We start from the raw sequence: 18,810 nt of genomic DNA, 5'->3' as shown, positions 1-18,810 counted from the left end.
TTTTGTATTAGTACATGCACCCTTATGTTCTTTTTATATTGCACATATGAGGTTTCCTGTGTTGTCTAATTATACAAGGTTCTATCTTATCCAATGGAGATTCCAAATCTGCCTTCTCAATTAACTCATGGATATGAGACAAGAGACTTGTGTTCTTTCTGTTGAACAGCAGAATGGCTCTCTGAAATGTAGGTCATTTGTGATATCAGGAAGAGTGTAGGCTTAAACATTCCCCAATGTACTCTGTAGTCATTTATCTGTATGCTAATGATGGAAGCCTGTAACTTTTGTAAATATTTAAAACAATATATTTTAATGTTACAGTGATATTTCCTGGGAGCAAAACATTTTTAATTCATGAAAATAATAATAATAATTTCAATAATAAAAATTATTATTTGTGCCTCATTACTGAGTCCCACATTTCAGGTCAGTGTACAAATACAAATTCAGCGCCCAAGCCTTTCAGACCTGTGTATGCCCATTTATATGTATCCATTTACTGGCTTTCTCAGCTGCTCAAGTAAATACTAGGTGAACTGTACTATAAAAGGAAGAAATGTGTGTTCACAGAGCACAGCAGAGAGATTCTACCATCATGGATCCTTGCTTGAGTTCTCTATCTTTCTAAGCCACCCTCCATATCACCAAAACAGAAACATGCCTCTTCTCAAATTGCTGTGAAATATCCCTGGGAGTGGCAGAGAGCAGCGCTCCCTAGTGCTTATCATCCAGGATGTGGGACCAGATTCTAGAGGAAATAGAATTACCCTTTAAAGCCTTTTCAATACTTGTGCATTTGCTTAGTTAATCCTCACAGGAGCTCTTTGAGATAGCTACTGTTATTATCTCTCATTTGTGAATCGAGAACTAAAACAGATAAAAGTCTTCATTATTGTAACTTGTCCAAAGTCATAGGCAGTAGGTGGTAGACCTTTGGGAAGGGCCCACGTGGGAGACTGGTAATTCCATTTCTTAGTAATCCCAACACATTCTGTTTCCTCTTCAGCACCACGAAAGATGGCTGTTTCTTTAGTTAATACCAGCTGACATAGTTACCCTGCATTTATGGCCATGATCTGTATAAAGTTCATATCTTTAACAACTATAATCAAATGTGTTCAAGATGATTGCCTGGTGAGGGGCCTTCAAACAGTAAGCCAAGTGTTAATGTAGAGGGCCACTCTCCCATCTGTGGGCAATATGCTCTTTTATGACTGAAAAGTCAGGCACAATTGCTCACTCCCTTTTAGTTTTTATCTTGCATTAAAAACAAATCTAATAGGTATAATCTAATAGAAGTTAAATGCACATGGGATGTGACTCTAGTTTTCTTAGCTCAGTAGGGACCAAAGTATGGCCAAGGACCACCCTGAACTCCTGGGACGAAGCCCTGCGGTGCTATTTAGACTGCATAATTCACATCTGAAGAAATTGCTTCTTTGAATTATTATGTCCATAGCTTAATGTGCTCAATACTTTAAAATCGAACATCATTCATTTTTTAAGCATGTATGTGTTTGTTTAAGGAATAGTTCAATAAATGAAAGAATGCTTATGTTAACAATATAGAACCTCAGTATTTCAGAGCACCTCCATTACAATTAGCATGCTGGTCCATTTCCTTAATAATATACTTCAGAATAGAGCTGTCTGCACTGTGAGGGCTAGTGATATTGAACAGTTTAGCACTGCAATAAAGCGTCAACACAACAGGGCAAATGTCCTCAGTTTCAAATGGGCCATCCTCATGGCCTAGCAATCCCACAGCACTTACCCCCACAGGATAAACCTCAGATCTCTCCAACCCATTACTTCCTACTACCTATTTTAGACAGACAACCTCATCTCCTACGTTGGGAGAGGGGGAGGGTCAAACGGAACAGAGCCTGCTTTTGTACTCAGTACAAAACTCACAAACTTACTTACAATTGCTTATAAACTTCTTTCTTCCTGTTATGATAGAAGATTTGTTTTTCCTTTCTAAAGCTAATCCCTCCATCTGTGCTTTAGAGCCATTTCCCTCCCACCTTCTGATGTACATTATGTTGTCAGTAATTCATTTTTCCTTGCATACTTATGCTCTTCCTTTAAAATAATCCTGTTAAAATATTCTTGTCTCCCCAAAGTCTAAATGATCTTGCCTCAGACCTCTAGCTTCTGTGCCATTTTGGTCACCTTCATAAATTTCCTGAAGGAGGTGTCTAAACTCATCTCCTTTTCTTCCCTCTCATCCATAACTATTAAAATCTGGCTTTCTTCTTTATTTTATTAGAGTATCGTTGATTTACAAAGTTATGTTAGTTTCAGGTGTACAACAAAGTTATACATATACATATATCCACTCTTTCTCAGATTTTTTTCCCATATAGGTTATTATACTATATCGAGTAGATGTCCCTTTGCTATATAGTACGTCCTTGTTAATTATCTATTTTATGTATAGTCGAGTGTATATGTCAATCTCACCCTCCTAATTTATCCCTACCAATCATGTTTCCCCTTTAGTAACCATAAATATTGTTTCAAAATCTTTGAATCTGCTTCTGCTTTGTAAGTTCTTTTGTATCATTTTTTATCAGATTCCATATATTAGTGATCTCATGTGATATTTGACTTTATCTGTCTGACTTCACTTAGTGTGGTGTCCATCCATACTGCTGCAAATGGCATTATTTCATTCATTTTTTTCATGGATGAGTGATATTTTATTGTGTATATAGATACCACATCTTCTTTATCCACTCCTCTGTTGATGGACATTTACGTTGCTGCCATGTCTTGGCTACTGTAAATAGTGCTGCAGTGAATATTGGCGTGCATGAATATTTTCAAATTATGGTTTTATCTGAACATATGCCCTGGAGTGGGATTGCTGGGTTATATGGTAGTTCTATATTTTTTTAAGGGATCTCCGTACTGTTCTCCATAGCGGTTGCACCAGTTTATATTCCCACCAACAGCATAGGAGGGTTCCCTTTTCTCCACACCCTCTCTGGCATTTATTGTTTGTAGACTTTTTGTTGATGGCCATTCAGACTGGTGGGAGGTGATACCTCATTGTAGTTTTGATTTGCATTTATCTAATAATTAGTGATGTTGCACATATTTTCATGTGCTTTTTGGCCATCTGTCTGTCTTCTTTGGAGAAACATCAGTTTAGGTCTTCTGCCCATTTTTTAATTGTGCTGTTTTTTTTTAATACATATAAAGCTGTATGAGATGTCCATATATTTTGGAGATTAATCTCTTGCCTGTAGCTTCATTTGCAAAGATTTTCTCCAAATCTGTGGGTTGTCTTTTTGTTTTGTTTTTGGTTTCCTTTTCTGTGTGAAAGGTTTTAAGTTTAATTAGGTCCTATTTGTTTATTTTTGTTTTTATCTTCATTACTCTAGGAGGTGGATCAAAAAAGATATTCCTGCAATTTATGCCAGAGTGTTTTGCCTACAATTTCCTCTTTCCTCCACTGTATGTTCTTGCTTTCTTTGCTGTAGATTAATTGACCATATACATATGGGTTTATTTCTGAGATTTCTGTGCTGTTCTATTGATCTATATTTCTGTTTTCGTGCCAGTACTGTACTACTTTGATGCCTTAGCTTAGTTGTATAGCGTGAAGTCAGGGAGCCTGATTCCTCCAGTTCCATTTTTCTTTCTCAAGATTGCTTTGGGTATTTGGTGTCTTTTGTGTTTCCATATAAATTTTAAAATGTTTTGTTCTGGTTCTGTGAAAAATGCCTTTGGTAATTTGAAATTGCAATGAACTGTAGGTTGCCTTTAGTAGTATAGTCATTTTGACAACATTGATTCTTCCAACCCAAAACATGGTATATCTTTCCATTTGTATGTTTCATCTTCAATTTCCTTCATCAGTTATTCTTTATTACTTGGTAAAATCAATGATGACCTTCATAGTGCTAAATCCAATAGTATTCATTCCCCATTTTCCATAATTTATCAAAAGATTTCAATAGCATTGATATTCCTTCAAAATAACCTTTTTGATACATCTATGTAACATATTAGAGGGCCTATAAACAAAATTCTATTTTAAATAGAAATTTAAAATACCAATATAAATAAATTTATATTTACTAGAAATTGGTACATGACATGGATTGGTTTGGAAATAGCTAGGACATAGTTGGACTGGCTATTTGGTAAAGAGTATTGGAACTATCAGACACCAATACATAAGAATAATAATGGAGAAACTTCTAATAAATCAAATGTAAAAAGCAAAACTTCAAAAGCTTTAGAAGAAAAGTGTTTATAATATCAGGATAGGATAGGATTTCTTAAACCAGGCACAAAATTTACAACACATAAGCAAAAGTGTAAGATTTGACAACCTTAAAACATTCGGATGAAACACAGCATAAAGAAAGGGGAGAGACAAATCAAAAAGATAGAGAAGAAGTGTGTGCTGCTCACTTAATCAGTAAACACTTAGTATTCAGAATACAGAAGATTCTTACACACTAATAAGGAAAAGACCAAAAATCCAGAAGGAAATAATGGACAGCAGGCTTGAATAGCCAAATAATAGAAGAAGGAACTAATATGAATTGTAACCAACAGAAGAGATATTCAACCAAATTAAGACAAAATTCAATTAAAAATCCTTCATCCTGGAGCAAATATAAATTCTGACAGTTGCAGATATTAGGGAAAAAATGGAAAATTTTCTATTATCATTAGGAGAACAATTATCCAATATCTAGGTAAGCTAACAATTCTTACACCTCTAGCTGACTCAGCAATTCTACTTCTGTTTGGACCTAGAAGACTCTAACGCATGCATTCCAGAAGACATTTAAAAGATGTATATTGTACAGTGGGAAAATTTAAAAAAATATATTAAAAAAAAAGAAAACTGAAAACAATGTACAAAAAAATAAATAAAAAAAATAAAAGATGTATATTGTCATACAGAAAACTTAGAAATGAACAATTACTGTGGCTTTTTCTTATTAATGAATTCTGTACAACAATTAAAATTATTGTGAACATGGAAAAAAAAATAGCCTTTTGTTTATCTTCTGTGATACATCATCACCGTCTAATTTTTTTCCCCTACTAGGTATCTGCTGCAGGTTGATTTCCTTCTATCAGAACACTAGATGTCATATTCCCCAACAGTCCTTTTATCCCTCTTCTCTTCTCACTGCACTCTCTCCATTGAACTGGTATCAGCTGCATCCAAGGCTTTGACCAATATTTATATCCTGATGACTCACAAATCTTAAAATATTTTATTTTGAGATAATTGTAAATTCACATGTGGTTTTAAGAAGTAATACAAAGGGATCCTGTGTGCTCTTTGCCAGTTTCCCCTAATGATAACATCTTATAAAATTACAGTACAATATTGTGGCCAGGTTATTACTATTATATGATGTCCAGGTACAGAACAGTTTCATCCCCCTGAGCATATTTCATGTTGCATCACTTCCTTTTCACTCCCTGTCCCCTTCCATACTTATTCCCTGGAAATCACTAATTTGTGTTTCGTTCCATAATTTTGTCATTTCAAGAATATTACATAAAAGAAATCATACAGTATTGTAGCTTTTGGAACTGGCCTTTTCCACACAGTAGAATTCTCTGTAGAGTCATCCAAACTGTTGTGTATATCAATAATTTGTTCCTTTTATTGGCAAATAATATCCCATGGTGTGGATATACCACAGTTATTTGTTTATTCACCCGATGAAGACATCTGAGTTATTTCCAGTTTCTAGCTATTACAAGGAAAGCTGCTGTATACATTCATATATAGGTTTCTATGTGAATGTGTTTTCATTTCTCTCAGACAGATGGCCAAAAATATAATTGCTAGGTTATATAGTAGTTCATGTTGTTGCCGTTTAAGGAAGTGCCAAGTTGTTTTCCAGAGTGTCTGTACTATTTCACATTTCTACCATTTATGTATGAGTGATTCCTTTTCTCCACATTCTTACCAGCGTTTGGCATTGTCATTAACTTTTTATTTTAGCCATTATGATAGTTGCATAGTGATATCCCATTGTGGTTTTAATTTGCCTTTCCTTAATGATTAATGGTGTCAGTCATTTTTCCTTGTGCTTATTTACCATCTACATATCCTCTTCTGTGAAAAATTTCATATCTTTTGACTTTTTTTTTCATTTTACTGTTAAAGTTTGATAGTTCTTTACATATTCTACTTACTGATCCTCTGCTGTCTATGTGGTTTGCAAATATTGTCTCCTAGTCCATAACTTTTCTTTTCATCCTCTTAACTCTTTGCATAGCTTTAAGTCCTAAATATTTTTTCTTTGTTCTTTTCTAAAAGCTCTATAGTTTTACGTGTTATATTTAAGCCTGTAATCCATTTTAAATTAATTGTTATTAAGTATGAGGTTTAAGTCAAGGTTTATATTTTTGCCTATGAATGTCCAGTTGTTACAGTATCATCTTATCAAAAGACTATACCCTTCATCCATTGGATTACTTTTGCACCTTTGTCAAAAATAGTTGGGCATATGTGCAAGTCTATTTCTTTTCCATCTATCTGAGTCTCTCCCTCCACCAATATCCAGCTCCGTACTCAACTGTCTCTGTTCTACTTGGAGAGGGAATTGAGGTGCCTGCTGAGAATGGCAGTTTAGGGTTCCCATTTTGGCCTTTGCTGGTGTAGTAGGGAAGTGGAATTACAGTTTTTTCTGTGATATTTCACTGGAGTAGAGTGATTATTGCTTAAACATTTTCCGTCTTGTCAGGCTACCATTTCCTGGGCCTTTGGCTAGAAAGAACAGGCTATTTTTTGGTGATTTTTTTTTTTTTTTTTTGGAGGGTGGCTGCATCCATTGGCATTTCCAGATTTCCAGCTTCTTGAGCTCTCTATGTCTGGAATATATAAGGCAAAAAGAAAAACCAGAGAATTCACCACCATGTAGTTCCTTGAGGTCTGAGGTCCCTAGATAGCTTCTCATCTTCTCTACACCCTTGAGCATCTTCTTATGTTTGTTTTGTACATAATTCCCAGGGTTTTAATGTACTTGAAAAGTTTGCCTGTTTGGTCTTCACAGAAGTGGAAATCTGACTCAGAAAATTTTACTTCCAGTTCGGATCCTTTCTCTACAGTCCAGAAATAATTATTGCAATACCTCATTGTCATCTGTTCTTGTATGTCTCTAAGGCACCTTAGTGGTAACTTGCTCAAATTTGAGCCCACTCCGAATGTTGCACTCCAGCCTTTCTGATACACCAGCCAAAAATGTGAAGCTCTTCTTAGCACCTCTTTTCCCTTCCAACTTGAACATCATGAAGTCCTCTTGATTTTTTTCTTCAAAGATCTTTTTACATCTTCCCATTGTCTGTATCTACATGCCACAATTCTAATCTAAGCAACTCTCATATCTGATCAAAACTTTCTGCAAACACCTCTTACCTGATCTACCCACAGACACACTCTCTACTCTATGTTTTTCTCCATAATACAGCTATAAGGATCTTTTTTTTAAAAATTATAATTATTATTACTCAATAACTTTTCATTGCTTTTAGGGCATTTATTTTTTAAAATCTTTACCTTACCTCTAAGCTTTCCATATATCTATTATAGAAGCTCAATAAATACTGGTTGATAAATAACTATATTATGCTAATATTTTGGATGCATGCTTCCTTGCTAGATTCAAGTCACCTAATGGGCAGAGACATATCCTAAAACTCTATGTACTCTCAGTGCAACAGGAATCAGTGAATGGTTAATGCTGATGGTCTTGGTGGTCTAGTGACTGTATACAAGGAGATTATATCTACAGTGTGGTTAGAAAGGGAGCTTATGCATAAGTAACAACAAATAGCAAATTATTAATTGTCCTACTGCTTCCTATAAGGGAATTTGTCTCCTTAATAATTAGTGTTTATTTGTAAGAGCAATATCCTTAAATTTCCCAATATATAGACATTTTTAAACTACTAATCACTTCTCACCTATACTGGAAATGTATAAAATATTATTAGCATTTTTACAGAATAATAATTTCATGGAAAGACTGATTGACAAGAGAATGACAGAATGATAACAAATAAATTTGTTCACACAGTCTTCCCACATAAATGTTAAATCATCACAAGCTCTTCACTGTGTAAGCTTATGTTTATTTACTGTTGCATTCATTGTATGTAACAGAATACCAACAAAATATTGTGTGATACATTAATATGTAAAGGGAAGATAAAATACTTCCTCTTGCCTTGAAAATCGCACAGATCATTTGGGAGAAAAAGTCATGTGATTACTAGAGACTGTAAAAAATAAAATGTATTAGCTCTAGGGCTACGTAAAAAGACAAGGCAGAGTAAGAGAGAAATTGGCAAGGGATAGGATAATTAGAAAAGATTTCTTGAAAAAAATTGGTCCTGATCTCTTACTGTTAGGACATGAGGTGTGTGTGTGTGTGTGTGTGTGCGTGTGTGTGAAAGAGAGAGAAAGAATATGTCCAGAAGTGGGAAATAATACAGGTGAAAGATACAGAAGCAAAAATAGGACTCCGGCACGTAAAACCACCTCTCTGGAAAAGAAAAAAAAAGAATAGTCATAACAAATTTCTGGTTTATTTGTACAGTTATAAATATGAGATTTTCAACATATGATTCAGAACACAATACAGTATAGACTCTGAGAGATCGAGTAGTTTCCAATCTTCCCTCTTGCCACAACCAATTTATATATCAGATTTATAAGTATTACTTAAACTTCAGACATAGGCTCCAGCACATACATTCTGCAACCTAGGATTATTCCACATTTGAGTAGACTAGTAAATCACATTCCAGCTACAGCTCCTACAGCCTGCAGTATTCTGTTTCACATGTGAGGCTTCTTTAATTGATAGAAAATTTTTTTTGTCTAATTCTAAGTTATTTGTAAAAATTTCTCAGAAGTAAGCCATGCAAATTATATAGAAATGAGATAGCTTTTTTTTTTCTTCTTCTTCTTCTTTTTAGGACTGCACTTGTGGCATATGGAGGTTTCCAGGCTAGGGGTTGAATCGGAGCCACAGTTGCTGGCCTACACCACAGCTACAGCAACACTGGATCTGTGCTACGTCTGCGACCTAACCACAGCTCACAGCAATGCCAGATCCTTAACCCACTGAGCAAGGCCAGGGATCAAACCCGCATCCTCATGGATCCTAGTCAGTTTTGTTAACCGTGCCACGAAGGGAACTCCCTGATGCAGCATTTTTTATTGTGACATTTAAGCAGCTAAAATTGGGTCCTTCAGTATGATTATTAGTTTATATTTTCTCTAATTTGCATGTTTCATTTGTGTATTTGGCCTTCTGCTATAATAATATCCTTCATCCGATTTATAATGGTGGTTACCAATTGAAGAAGGGAATGTCTTATCACAAGAACTTAAGCATAAGTACAAAAATTTGCCAAGAGAAATCAACTTGGTCAAACATATTTCTCCCTATTAAAGAGAAAAGCGTATCTATCACATTAGAAAAGAAAATTTCAGGAAATTATAAAATCCAAGACTGAGAATTATTTCAAAAGTTTCATTCAATACACCAAATATGGTATATAGAGAAAAAAGAATTGGAAAACTATTATATACAAAATTAAGGGTTTTTTTCTATTTATAGAACTCTGGGATATTCCTAAAACTCACTAAAATGTTAGCAACAGTGATGACACCATTGGTGAGTGATATATAAAAAACTGCTACCAAATTTGAAGCTTCACTTAAGGGCTTCTAAAGCCAAATAGTTCCATGGAGGAGCAGGGAGTAAATTAAAGCTTGAAGGAAAGATGGGATTTTACTGACGGCATTTTTGAAGAGAAAGAGATATTTAGCTATAACTAGGTTTGGTTCTTAAGAAAATTGTTATTAGTTTGGGAACTAATAACAGTATTTAAAATGTGTTTCCTGGGCGCCAGGCTGTGTTCTAAGTACTTTTACCCTCTCAGCAATTTTAATCCTCTCAGCAATCCCAGGAGTCAAGTGCTCCTATCTTCATTTCACAGAGGAAGAGATTGAGGCACAGAGAGGACAGGTAACTTGCCCAGGGTTGCAGAACTAATAAGCAGTAGAATGTGATTTGAAGCCTGGCTGGTATCGCTGCAGTCTGTGCGCTCTGCATAGAGTCTCTTATCACAGCCATTCACAAGCGTGTAGTCCTCTCCGTCAAACCTTTGTATGTTCTTTCTTAGTTAATCCCCATGGCAATTCCCAGAGCTAGGTATTACTTATCCATTTCAGAGATGAGGAAATGGAGATATAGCCAGCCCAGGATTAGAACTCATGCTATATATACCTCATGTTTCCAACGTCTGTGCCTCCAGCTTGGCCAAAGGGCAGTAAAGCAAATCCATAACACATAGACTGGATAAGTCAATGTTTTACATTTACAATCCTAAATGTAAAAGGATTTTGAGCAAAATTTTTTTTAATTTGGACTTGATTCTTAAGACATTCCTTAATGTCTAGTTGCTCAATAAATGTTGCTAAATGAAGGAATGAATGAATATAAAGTTAAGTGGAGGTGCTGTTATACCACCATCTCCTCCTGACATTCAATGGTAGCATGAATCACAAAATAAAATTTAAAAACCACAGCCAAACAGAGGTAGATCACTTATTTTCTTTAAAATACTTTGCGGACACAACGCAGAGTACTAACCACTATACGATCACGGCAATTAGTCATGGACTTGGAGAAGAGACTTGTGGCTGCCTGATGGAAGGGGGAGGGAGTGGGAGGGATCGGGAGCTTGGGCTTATCAGACACAACTTAGAATAGATTTACAAGGAGATCCTGCTGAATAGCATTGAGAACTATGTCTAGATACTCATGTTGCAACAGAAGAAAGGGTGGGGGGAAAAATGTAATTGTAATGTATACATGTAAGGATAACCTGACCCCCTTGCTGTACAGTGGGAAAATAAAAAAATATATATATTAAAAAAAAATTAAAATACTTTGCGGAGAATAAGATTCCACTGCCCCAGATCGGCTACAAAATACCTGGGTTGTGGTTTTCTGATCTGAATATCCACACTTCTGAAAGGTCTTTTTAATAACTAAATCTAATTAGCAAGATTTCCAACTCTCTTATGGTCTTATTAAAGTAGCTAAGCATAGCAACAGTAAAGAACACAATTATCCTTTATTATTAATGAAACTAATCAATTAAGAGGCTTCCTCGATAATCCTTGACTTTTTTCAATTACTATTTGGACTAAAGTTAGTTATATCTAGGCCGCTAGGCTCAAATTTTAATGTCTTAATTCATTCAAAAATCATTTTTAAGCAATTTTTTACTTAAAGCTGTATTCCCATCTCTAATGCTTCCAGAGGACCTTAGGCCATATCAGTATGGAAATTCTTTGTCTCATTGATTGTCCTTCCTATTCAGAGAGCGAGACTTCATCAGAGAGGTGTTTGCAGCCTTCCCTCCGCTAGTCTCTATTAGAAACACTAAAGCTTCATGTCAGGTCTCTGCATGTTCAGATAACATGAGAAGAAACTGACAGAAATAAGGAAAACAGGATCATCTTTCTGGTCCTTTGTTTTCCTGTTTTTCCAATCTTGAAACTACAGAGGGCGATATTACCTACGTATTAACATGATCTACTCATGTTTCCTCCTTTCTGACCAGTATATTTATTACACCTAGTGTGAGCTGAAATATAGCTACTACCTCTTTTTTCCCTTACTAAGCATATCACAGTGAATTGGTAACATCTATTTTTTTTTCATAGATTGCCTTCTGAAAGAACTTGTCATTATATATCCTAGCTTTTTAAAAAAAGTATAGCTGACTTACAATAATCATATTGATCTCTAGTGTTGAACATAGCAATTTGATATTTTTATACATTACAAAATGGTCACCATGATTAGTTACTATCTGTCACTATACAAAATTATTATATTATCGACTATATTCTCTGTGTTGTACATTATATCCCTATGACTTATTTATCTTATAACTAGAAGTTTGTAATTCTATAATCGCCCTAACCTATTTTACTAATCCTCCCCACCTCCCTCCTCTCTGGCAACCACCAGTTGTTCTCTGATTCTGTGAGTCTCTTTCTGTTTTGTTATGTTTGTTTTTTTGTATTGGTTTTTAGATTCTACATGTGAGTGAAATCATGTATATGTGTCTTTATCTAACTTATTTCACTTAGCATAATACCTTCATGCTGTTGCAGATGTCAAGGTTTCATTCTTTTTTATGGTTGAGTAGTATTCCATTGTATTTATGTATACATCTTCTTTACCCATTCATCTGGCAATGGAAACAGTTTGCTTCCGTATCTCAGCTATTGTAAACAATGTTCACCAATTTGTTGAGCATTTGTATGATCATTATCTTACATTCTTTATGGGATAGATTGCTTATCTCTACTTCATTTAGTTCTTCTGGGATTCTGTTCTTGTTTTTGGAGCCTACTTTTTTTGTCTCATTTTAACTAATCCTCTGTACTTATTTCTAAATATTAGATTTTGTTTCCTGATATTGAAGAAGTGGTCTCATATAGGAGACGTCCAGTGGGGCCCAGCAACACATTCCCCTCTGGTCACCACAGCTATATGATCTAGGGGTGGCTTAGTGGGCCCTTCTGTTGTGAAGAGGCAGACTGATGTAGGTGCGCCAGTAAGCAAGGCTGGCCCTTTGCCAGGTTGGCTATCAGGCTGTGCCTCATGAAGAGGCTGCCAACCCACTGGTGGGTGGGGCAGGGTCACAGCAGTGGCTGGCTGTGGAGGCTAGGGAGGCCAAAGAAGGGGGTCTTGGGGCTGATGCTGGCCCACTCTGTCTTAGCTATTGCCTGAATTTTTTTTTTCTGAAGGGTCAACATATTGTCTCAGAAAAAAAAGTACCACAAGGTTAAATACATGATCTGTTCTATCATTTTAAATTTTAGCAGTAAGTATATTTTCTGTAAAATCACCTTCATCATTAATTGGTCCTTACAAATTTTTAGTGGATAATGTTCACACCAAATATGACTTGGAATTATCTATTTGCGATAATATAGGCCAACTTTGCAAAATAACCTGTCCTTCCTTCTCTGTTGGAGCTCAGCTATGTTAGTCAAAGCCTATAATTAGCAAGTTTCTCCAGCTTTCCCACAATGAAGGCATTTCATCCATTAGAGTAGAGAGAAAATAACAAAAAATTTCAAATGGAAATAAGCTGATGTAACTGCCTATCCTTCAAACCGTTTCTCTTCCTGCTTATGATTGCTATTGTGTTTTGGTTTATAGGGACCGGGCCCCTTTTATTTTTACTTCAGAGATGGAGTACTTTATTACAGAGGGTGGGAAAAACCCACAACATTTCCAAGATTTTGTGGAGCTCTGCTGTCGAGCTTATAACATTGTCAGAAGACACAGCCGACTGCTCTTGAACCTACTAGAAATGGTAAGTCCCTTGGGGAAATAACAGAAATAATAAGCTTCATTTATGTCTCTCTTTTGGTAGTCTGTCTTTGCTAATGGCTTGGAGTTCCCCAAAGAGCTATTCAAAACAGGATAGAATGAACAAACTAAAAGTACCATTGTACAGCTTATAAACACATTTCTTAATAATTCATAACATCAGTTCACAGTTATTGTCTCAAACCTTTCTCTTCACAATAATATTGATGTATTCAGTTATCTCAGTATATTTTGATTAAAGATCAAGGACACTAATTTAGAATATTGTATCAGTTGCATTGTGTTTTAGGATTTTTCAAAGGTACTTTAAAAATACTGTCTCATTTATACATTATGGCAACCCAGTGATGTAGAACGGGCAAGGATTTTTATGGGTTCCCCTCCCAATCTCTGTCTTTGATCCCTTGCTTATTCTCCAGATTAAGAAGCTGAGAGCCAAAAATGGAAGGTGACTTGCTGGCAATTCAGTTGGAGAGTAGTACATTTAGTGAGTTGCGTTTACTGAGTCATGGTCCTGTGTGCTCTCTGTGGACCAACAGGGGAATTTTTAATGTTTTGATCCACTGTCCAATGGAAAGAAGAGGTAGAGTGGGAAGGATCTAATAGAAATATCTTACAAGAAAAGAATGTGGTGATTCCTGTAAGCATATACATACACACTAGTGATTGCAGCAAATTGTAGGATCGAAATACCTTTTTTTGTAAATAAGCATGGTGTTTGGAGACAACGCAATCATCGAAAACACCTGCTTTAGAGCCTTCAGATGACAATTCTACTAGATGCTGCTAGGGCACAGACTTGGTGGCAGGGACTTCCTGGGTTTGAATTCTAGCTTGGCATTTTACTGACTACATTCCTTAGGGTATGTTCCTTAACTCCAGTAGGACTTGGTTTCCTCATCTATGAGGAAACTGCCATATAGTATCCCCTAATCACTCGGTTAGTTAAATTTACATTAACGAGTATTGAATAAAATTTTAAATTCAGCTTCTTAGCCTCACTAGCCACATTTCAACTGCTCTAGCGACATCTTACTAGTGGTACCATATTGGACAGCACAGTTATAAAACATTTCTATCATAGCAGAAAAGTTCTATTGGGTAGTGATAAAGAATGTTGACCTTGTTGCAGTGAAAATTTGATTTTGAGCCTTGTTTTATTTTTCAAACAACATATACACCTTCCTTTTTCCTCTCTGTCCTGAAAAATATAGATTTCTAAAAGTAGTATAAACATGTAGTCCTTCATATGGAAAGACACTTCATTACTTCACATATAAACTGGAAATATAAGTTTCTTCCCATTTACATAATCTTCAAGTTGGTGTTTCAATAATAGCCAGTAATTCATATTGGTAGAATTCAGTCTATCTCCTAATTCTATTAGATCATATTGCACTTATGAGATGCCTTATAGTTCATCATCTGTATTCATACCACAAAGGAAACTCTACAAGGATTGAGTCTGTAACCTTGACTCCATTTCATAATAAATATCCAGGTAGTATCAATTCTAATATCTTTTGGTCTCTAGCAGGGTGTAACTCATGAATCCATGAGCTCTTGAATACTTACTGTATGCCAGAAACTGTGGAGGATACATTAGCATATGAGACCTAGTCAGTCTTAAAATTTTCAATTTAATGAGGAAGATAAAATTCATGTACACAGTAAATGAAGTATCCAGGATTTCTAAATGTCTAAAATGCTATAAATAACTGCATACTAGGAGCAAGTACCTTATTCTAACAACTACTTCAAGCAGTCATAGACATTTCAAAAATAAATCCAAAGCAGGAAAGCAAAAATATAGTTTTATACTGTTTCTCAGGTGACAGTAAAATTATGTGAATGACAAGTGAGCATGTTAAAATAATGTGAAAGGACAGTTTTGTGAAAAAGTTGCTTCTGAAAGCTATTGGTTGCCTTTTTTCTCTTGCTTAATAAATATTTCTACCTACCTAAAAAGACTTGTAGTATATGTCATATACATTATTAAATGATTATTAAAGAGTTTATATAATGTTATTTATTTCATTTTTAAGTAGCTGAATGGTATTTAATCAAGTATTGAAATAATGTCTTATAAAATTATAATAAAATCAGATGTTAAAGGTTTCTGGTATTTAGTATTTGCAAAACAATTCTCTGCTTTTAAATTATTTAAGCATGACTTTTAGGCTAAGGAAGAAAACTTGACAGTGAAAGGTACTAATTCAGATTAATCATATCATATAATCTTAGACTTTTACAGAAATTAAAACAGAGATCAGAAGCAATGTGGACTAATTAAACCAATGAATAAATATATGGAAAATAGCAATGTGATACCATCTCTGTTTCTGGTTATTTACCTCTTGATTCTCATCTCTTCAGAGTTATTTCTTATGGGATTCTATAGATAATCAAAGCATCAGCAAAGGTTTCAGGCAGGGCCGTGCTTTCTCTGATAGAGCTTCTTACAAAATAAAAACCATATTTAAATTTAAAAAGATTATTTTCTACCTATGTGGGTAATCTATATTTCTCTCAATTCTCTCAAGCTGACTCTTGTTGTATTAACTTCTTTAAAAAGAATTTAATCTACTGATTTATGACCCAGTTGTAACTTGAAAATTTTTTGATGTGGGTCATAAATTCTTCCTTGCATGAATGGTCAGTACCCAGGATTGTGAGCCACACACATTTGGCGAGTCTTCTATGGAGGTAATTGCTCATCGTTGGTTGAGAGCAGCATGTTTCCAGATATTTCACAGTCCTTTTTGTTTACTCCTGGGAAAAGCCAGGGAAAAACAATCCATGAAATCCCCATCCTGCTTAAAAGCAAAACATCGGTAGAGACCCAAGAGTGTTGCTGGCTGAATCACTAACATAAAAGCCTGTATTTCATCAGCTTTTCTCTTATTAAAAAATCAATATCGGTTATTATGGAAGGCTCCCAAACAACATAGGGACCATTCACCCAGTTTAAAATGTTTATCACACCCATTTTTACATCAGATATTTCCCTGCAGAAATCTCTCTATCTTCTCTATGTGGTGGTAAAGAATGTCTGCTTCCCTAAGCATAACTATCAAAATAGATTTGGACTTAGAAGGAGAAGAACAGAAGCAAAAAAAAAAAAAAAAAAATTAATATTCCTATCCTTTAAAAGGAAGTCATCTGTTTTTTATCTGTACTAGCCATCCTTTCCCTTTCTCATTGCCCCAGTTAAAGTTATGACCCATGTAATCTAAACTAGGAGGCACTTAAACTGCATCTCTGTGGGTCAATGAACAGAGCTGACTAAGTGGACCCAGGTGTAAGGCCATGCTCACTCGGATGTGCAGTCCCCACACTCAAAGCCCCTTCTTAAGGATTGAAGCATATCAACAAAGGGCAAAGTAAGCACTTGTTACCTTTAATCAGCCACGTAAAAGGGAGAGAGCTTGGAATTGAAACCATCTACACTTGTCAACTAGTATATAGTGCATGTGTGTGAACGGATAAGTCTGCTCCCCAAGGAAATGTTTGACAGAGTCCTAAGGGAGCAGATGTGAATTCAGAGTATCCAGTGAAACTAGAAAGCAGTTCAAATCCACGGAAGAAGAACCTTGTTCTTAGCAAATGGATAATCATAGTGTGATAAATGGGTGGCCCTAAAATGCAAAAGAAAAAAAATATTCAGTAAACAAGGAAAGGAAAGCAATCCTGACTGATAGAAAAATACAAGTATGTGTGGGGGCTTAAGGAGTTTGGGCATGACATGTGTTGGAAGTGGAGGTAATCAAGTGCACCCCATCTGTGGTACAGATGGAGACCTATGCAGATGATAAGATTGAAATGACAGATCAAAGTTACATTATGAAAGGCATTTATGACTAGAATAAAGCTTTTAGACTTTCATGTATAGCCACCTGAGAACCTAAAAGTTTCATTGTTTTGATGAAGGGAGCACCATCATCTAGCTTGGATTTTATTTTATTATTATTATTATTTTTTTTTTTTGTCTTTTCTAGGGCCATACCCATGGATGGCGTATGGAGGTTCCCAGGCTAGGGGTCTAATTGGAGCTGTAGCTGCTGGCCTACCCCAGAGCCACAGCAATGCAGGATCTGAGCCGCGTCTGTGACCTACACCACAGCTCATGGCAACGTCGGATCCTTAACCCACTGAGCAAGGGCAGGGATCGAACCTGCAACCTCATGGTTCCTAGTCAGATTCGTTAACCACTGAGCCACGACGGGAACTCCTACCTTGGATTTTAGACAGATAACTCAAATTGTATACTGAGAGAGATAGGGATTCAAGAACTAGGAAAAGGCTATTCTAGTTATGTAAGCAAATGTAGAGGAGGAGCTGAACTAGGATAATAATTCCAGTGGAAAAGGAAATGAATACAAGGGACTATTGAGGTGGTTTCTATAAAATTAGGTGACTGACATTGGGAATCAGGAAGAAGAAGGAATAAAAGAAGATATGAATTTCTTGTCAGCTGGACAATGGTGGTAAAATATGAAACAGGATTAAAAAGTTAATGAGAAAAAAAGTTGCTCAAATTTAGATATCATGAGTTTAAGATGCTGGATCATGGATAAGGAAAGATAGCTGACAACTTCCCATGGTTTCAGTTACTATCTGTATGCTAGTGATGCCCAAATTTTAATGCATTAGGCCTCACCCAGCCCTCTGAATGTATCCATCGATCACCCAGTTTCTCAATTCTACTTCCCACTTTTTTTTAAATTAATAACCGTCACTCATAAACAGTCTCCTAGTCCATCCTCTTATTTGGCTCCATTTTAATCTGTTTTTCTCACATAACTACAATGATCTTCTAAAACACAATTCATTCTTTTAACACTCATTTAAAGACACTAAAAAAAAAAAAACTTTCTCTTGCCTATAAGATAGAGTACAGAATCTTTCATGTTGATAAAGCATCCTACCCTACTTGCCTTTTCAGCCACATCTCGTATTGCTCACCCACAGATTACCCAGTGTTCCAGAAAGCTATATTAAATCTCTGTATGCAAACAAAGGGAAGATATCTTGCTCTCCTCTCTCCATCTATATATGCTGTTCCCTCAGCCTGGATGGGAACAGTAGGAAAGGAAAATAGTTTCAAATCCATTTCTTTTTCTCACTTGAACTTCATCAAGCTGATGAAAACATTACTATCCTCCATAGCCATATTCCCAGTTTATCCTTTATTTTTAGGATCAACAGCATTGTTCTCAACTTCCCACTATTGTAAAAGTACCTCTATTTCAGAGCAGGAAATGATTTATCACCTTAGTCATGAGTTGATGATGATCTTCTTTCTCAAATTTATCTCAGAAAGATCTATTTTTTTCTAAGATGTTCACCTATCACTATAACTAAAATATTATCCCTT

General features: G+C 35.6%; 1 protein-coding gene across 14 annotated transcripts in view; it reads left to right on the top strand.

Annotated features, from left to right (window-relative positions):
- Nucleotides 1-18,810, top strand: part of PIK3C2G (phosphatidylinositol-4-phosphate 3-kinase catalytic subunit type 2 gamma) — a 518,046-nt gene that overhangs the window by 405,191 nt on the left and 94,045 nt on the right. For all 14 annotated transcript variants that reach the window (XR_014803777.1, XR_014803780.1, XR_014803778.1 and 11 more), the window contains one exon: nucleotides 13,260-13,416. Coding sequence is in view for 9 of the 14 variants with exons in the window: in XM_084956629.1 (XP_084812755.1) it covers nucleotides 13,260-13,416 (157 nt within the window). In the remaining 5 variants the exon portion in view is untranslated. The remainder of the gene's footprint in view (nucleotides 1-13,259; nucleotides 13,417-18,810) is intronic.

The sequence above is a fragment of the Sus scrofa genome, chromosome 5 (assembly GCF_054392235.1).
Source record: "Sus scrofa isolate SSC_HxYL_T2T_F1_AM1 chromosome 5, Sscrofa_HxYL_maternal_Yorkshire_Landrace_v2.0, whole genome shotgun sequence".
Classification (NCBI taxonomy): domain Eukaryota; kingdom Metazoa; phylum Chordata; class Mammalia; order Artiodactyla; family Suidae; genus Sus; species Sus scrofa.
The sequence above is the reverse complement of the archived record's forward strand: the minus strand, read 5'-3'. Positions and strand labels throughout refer to the sequence as shown.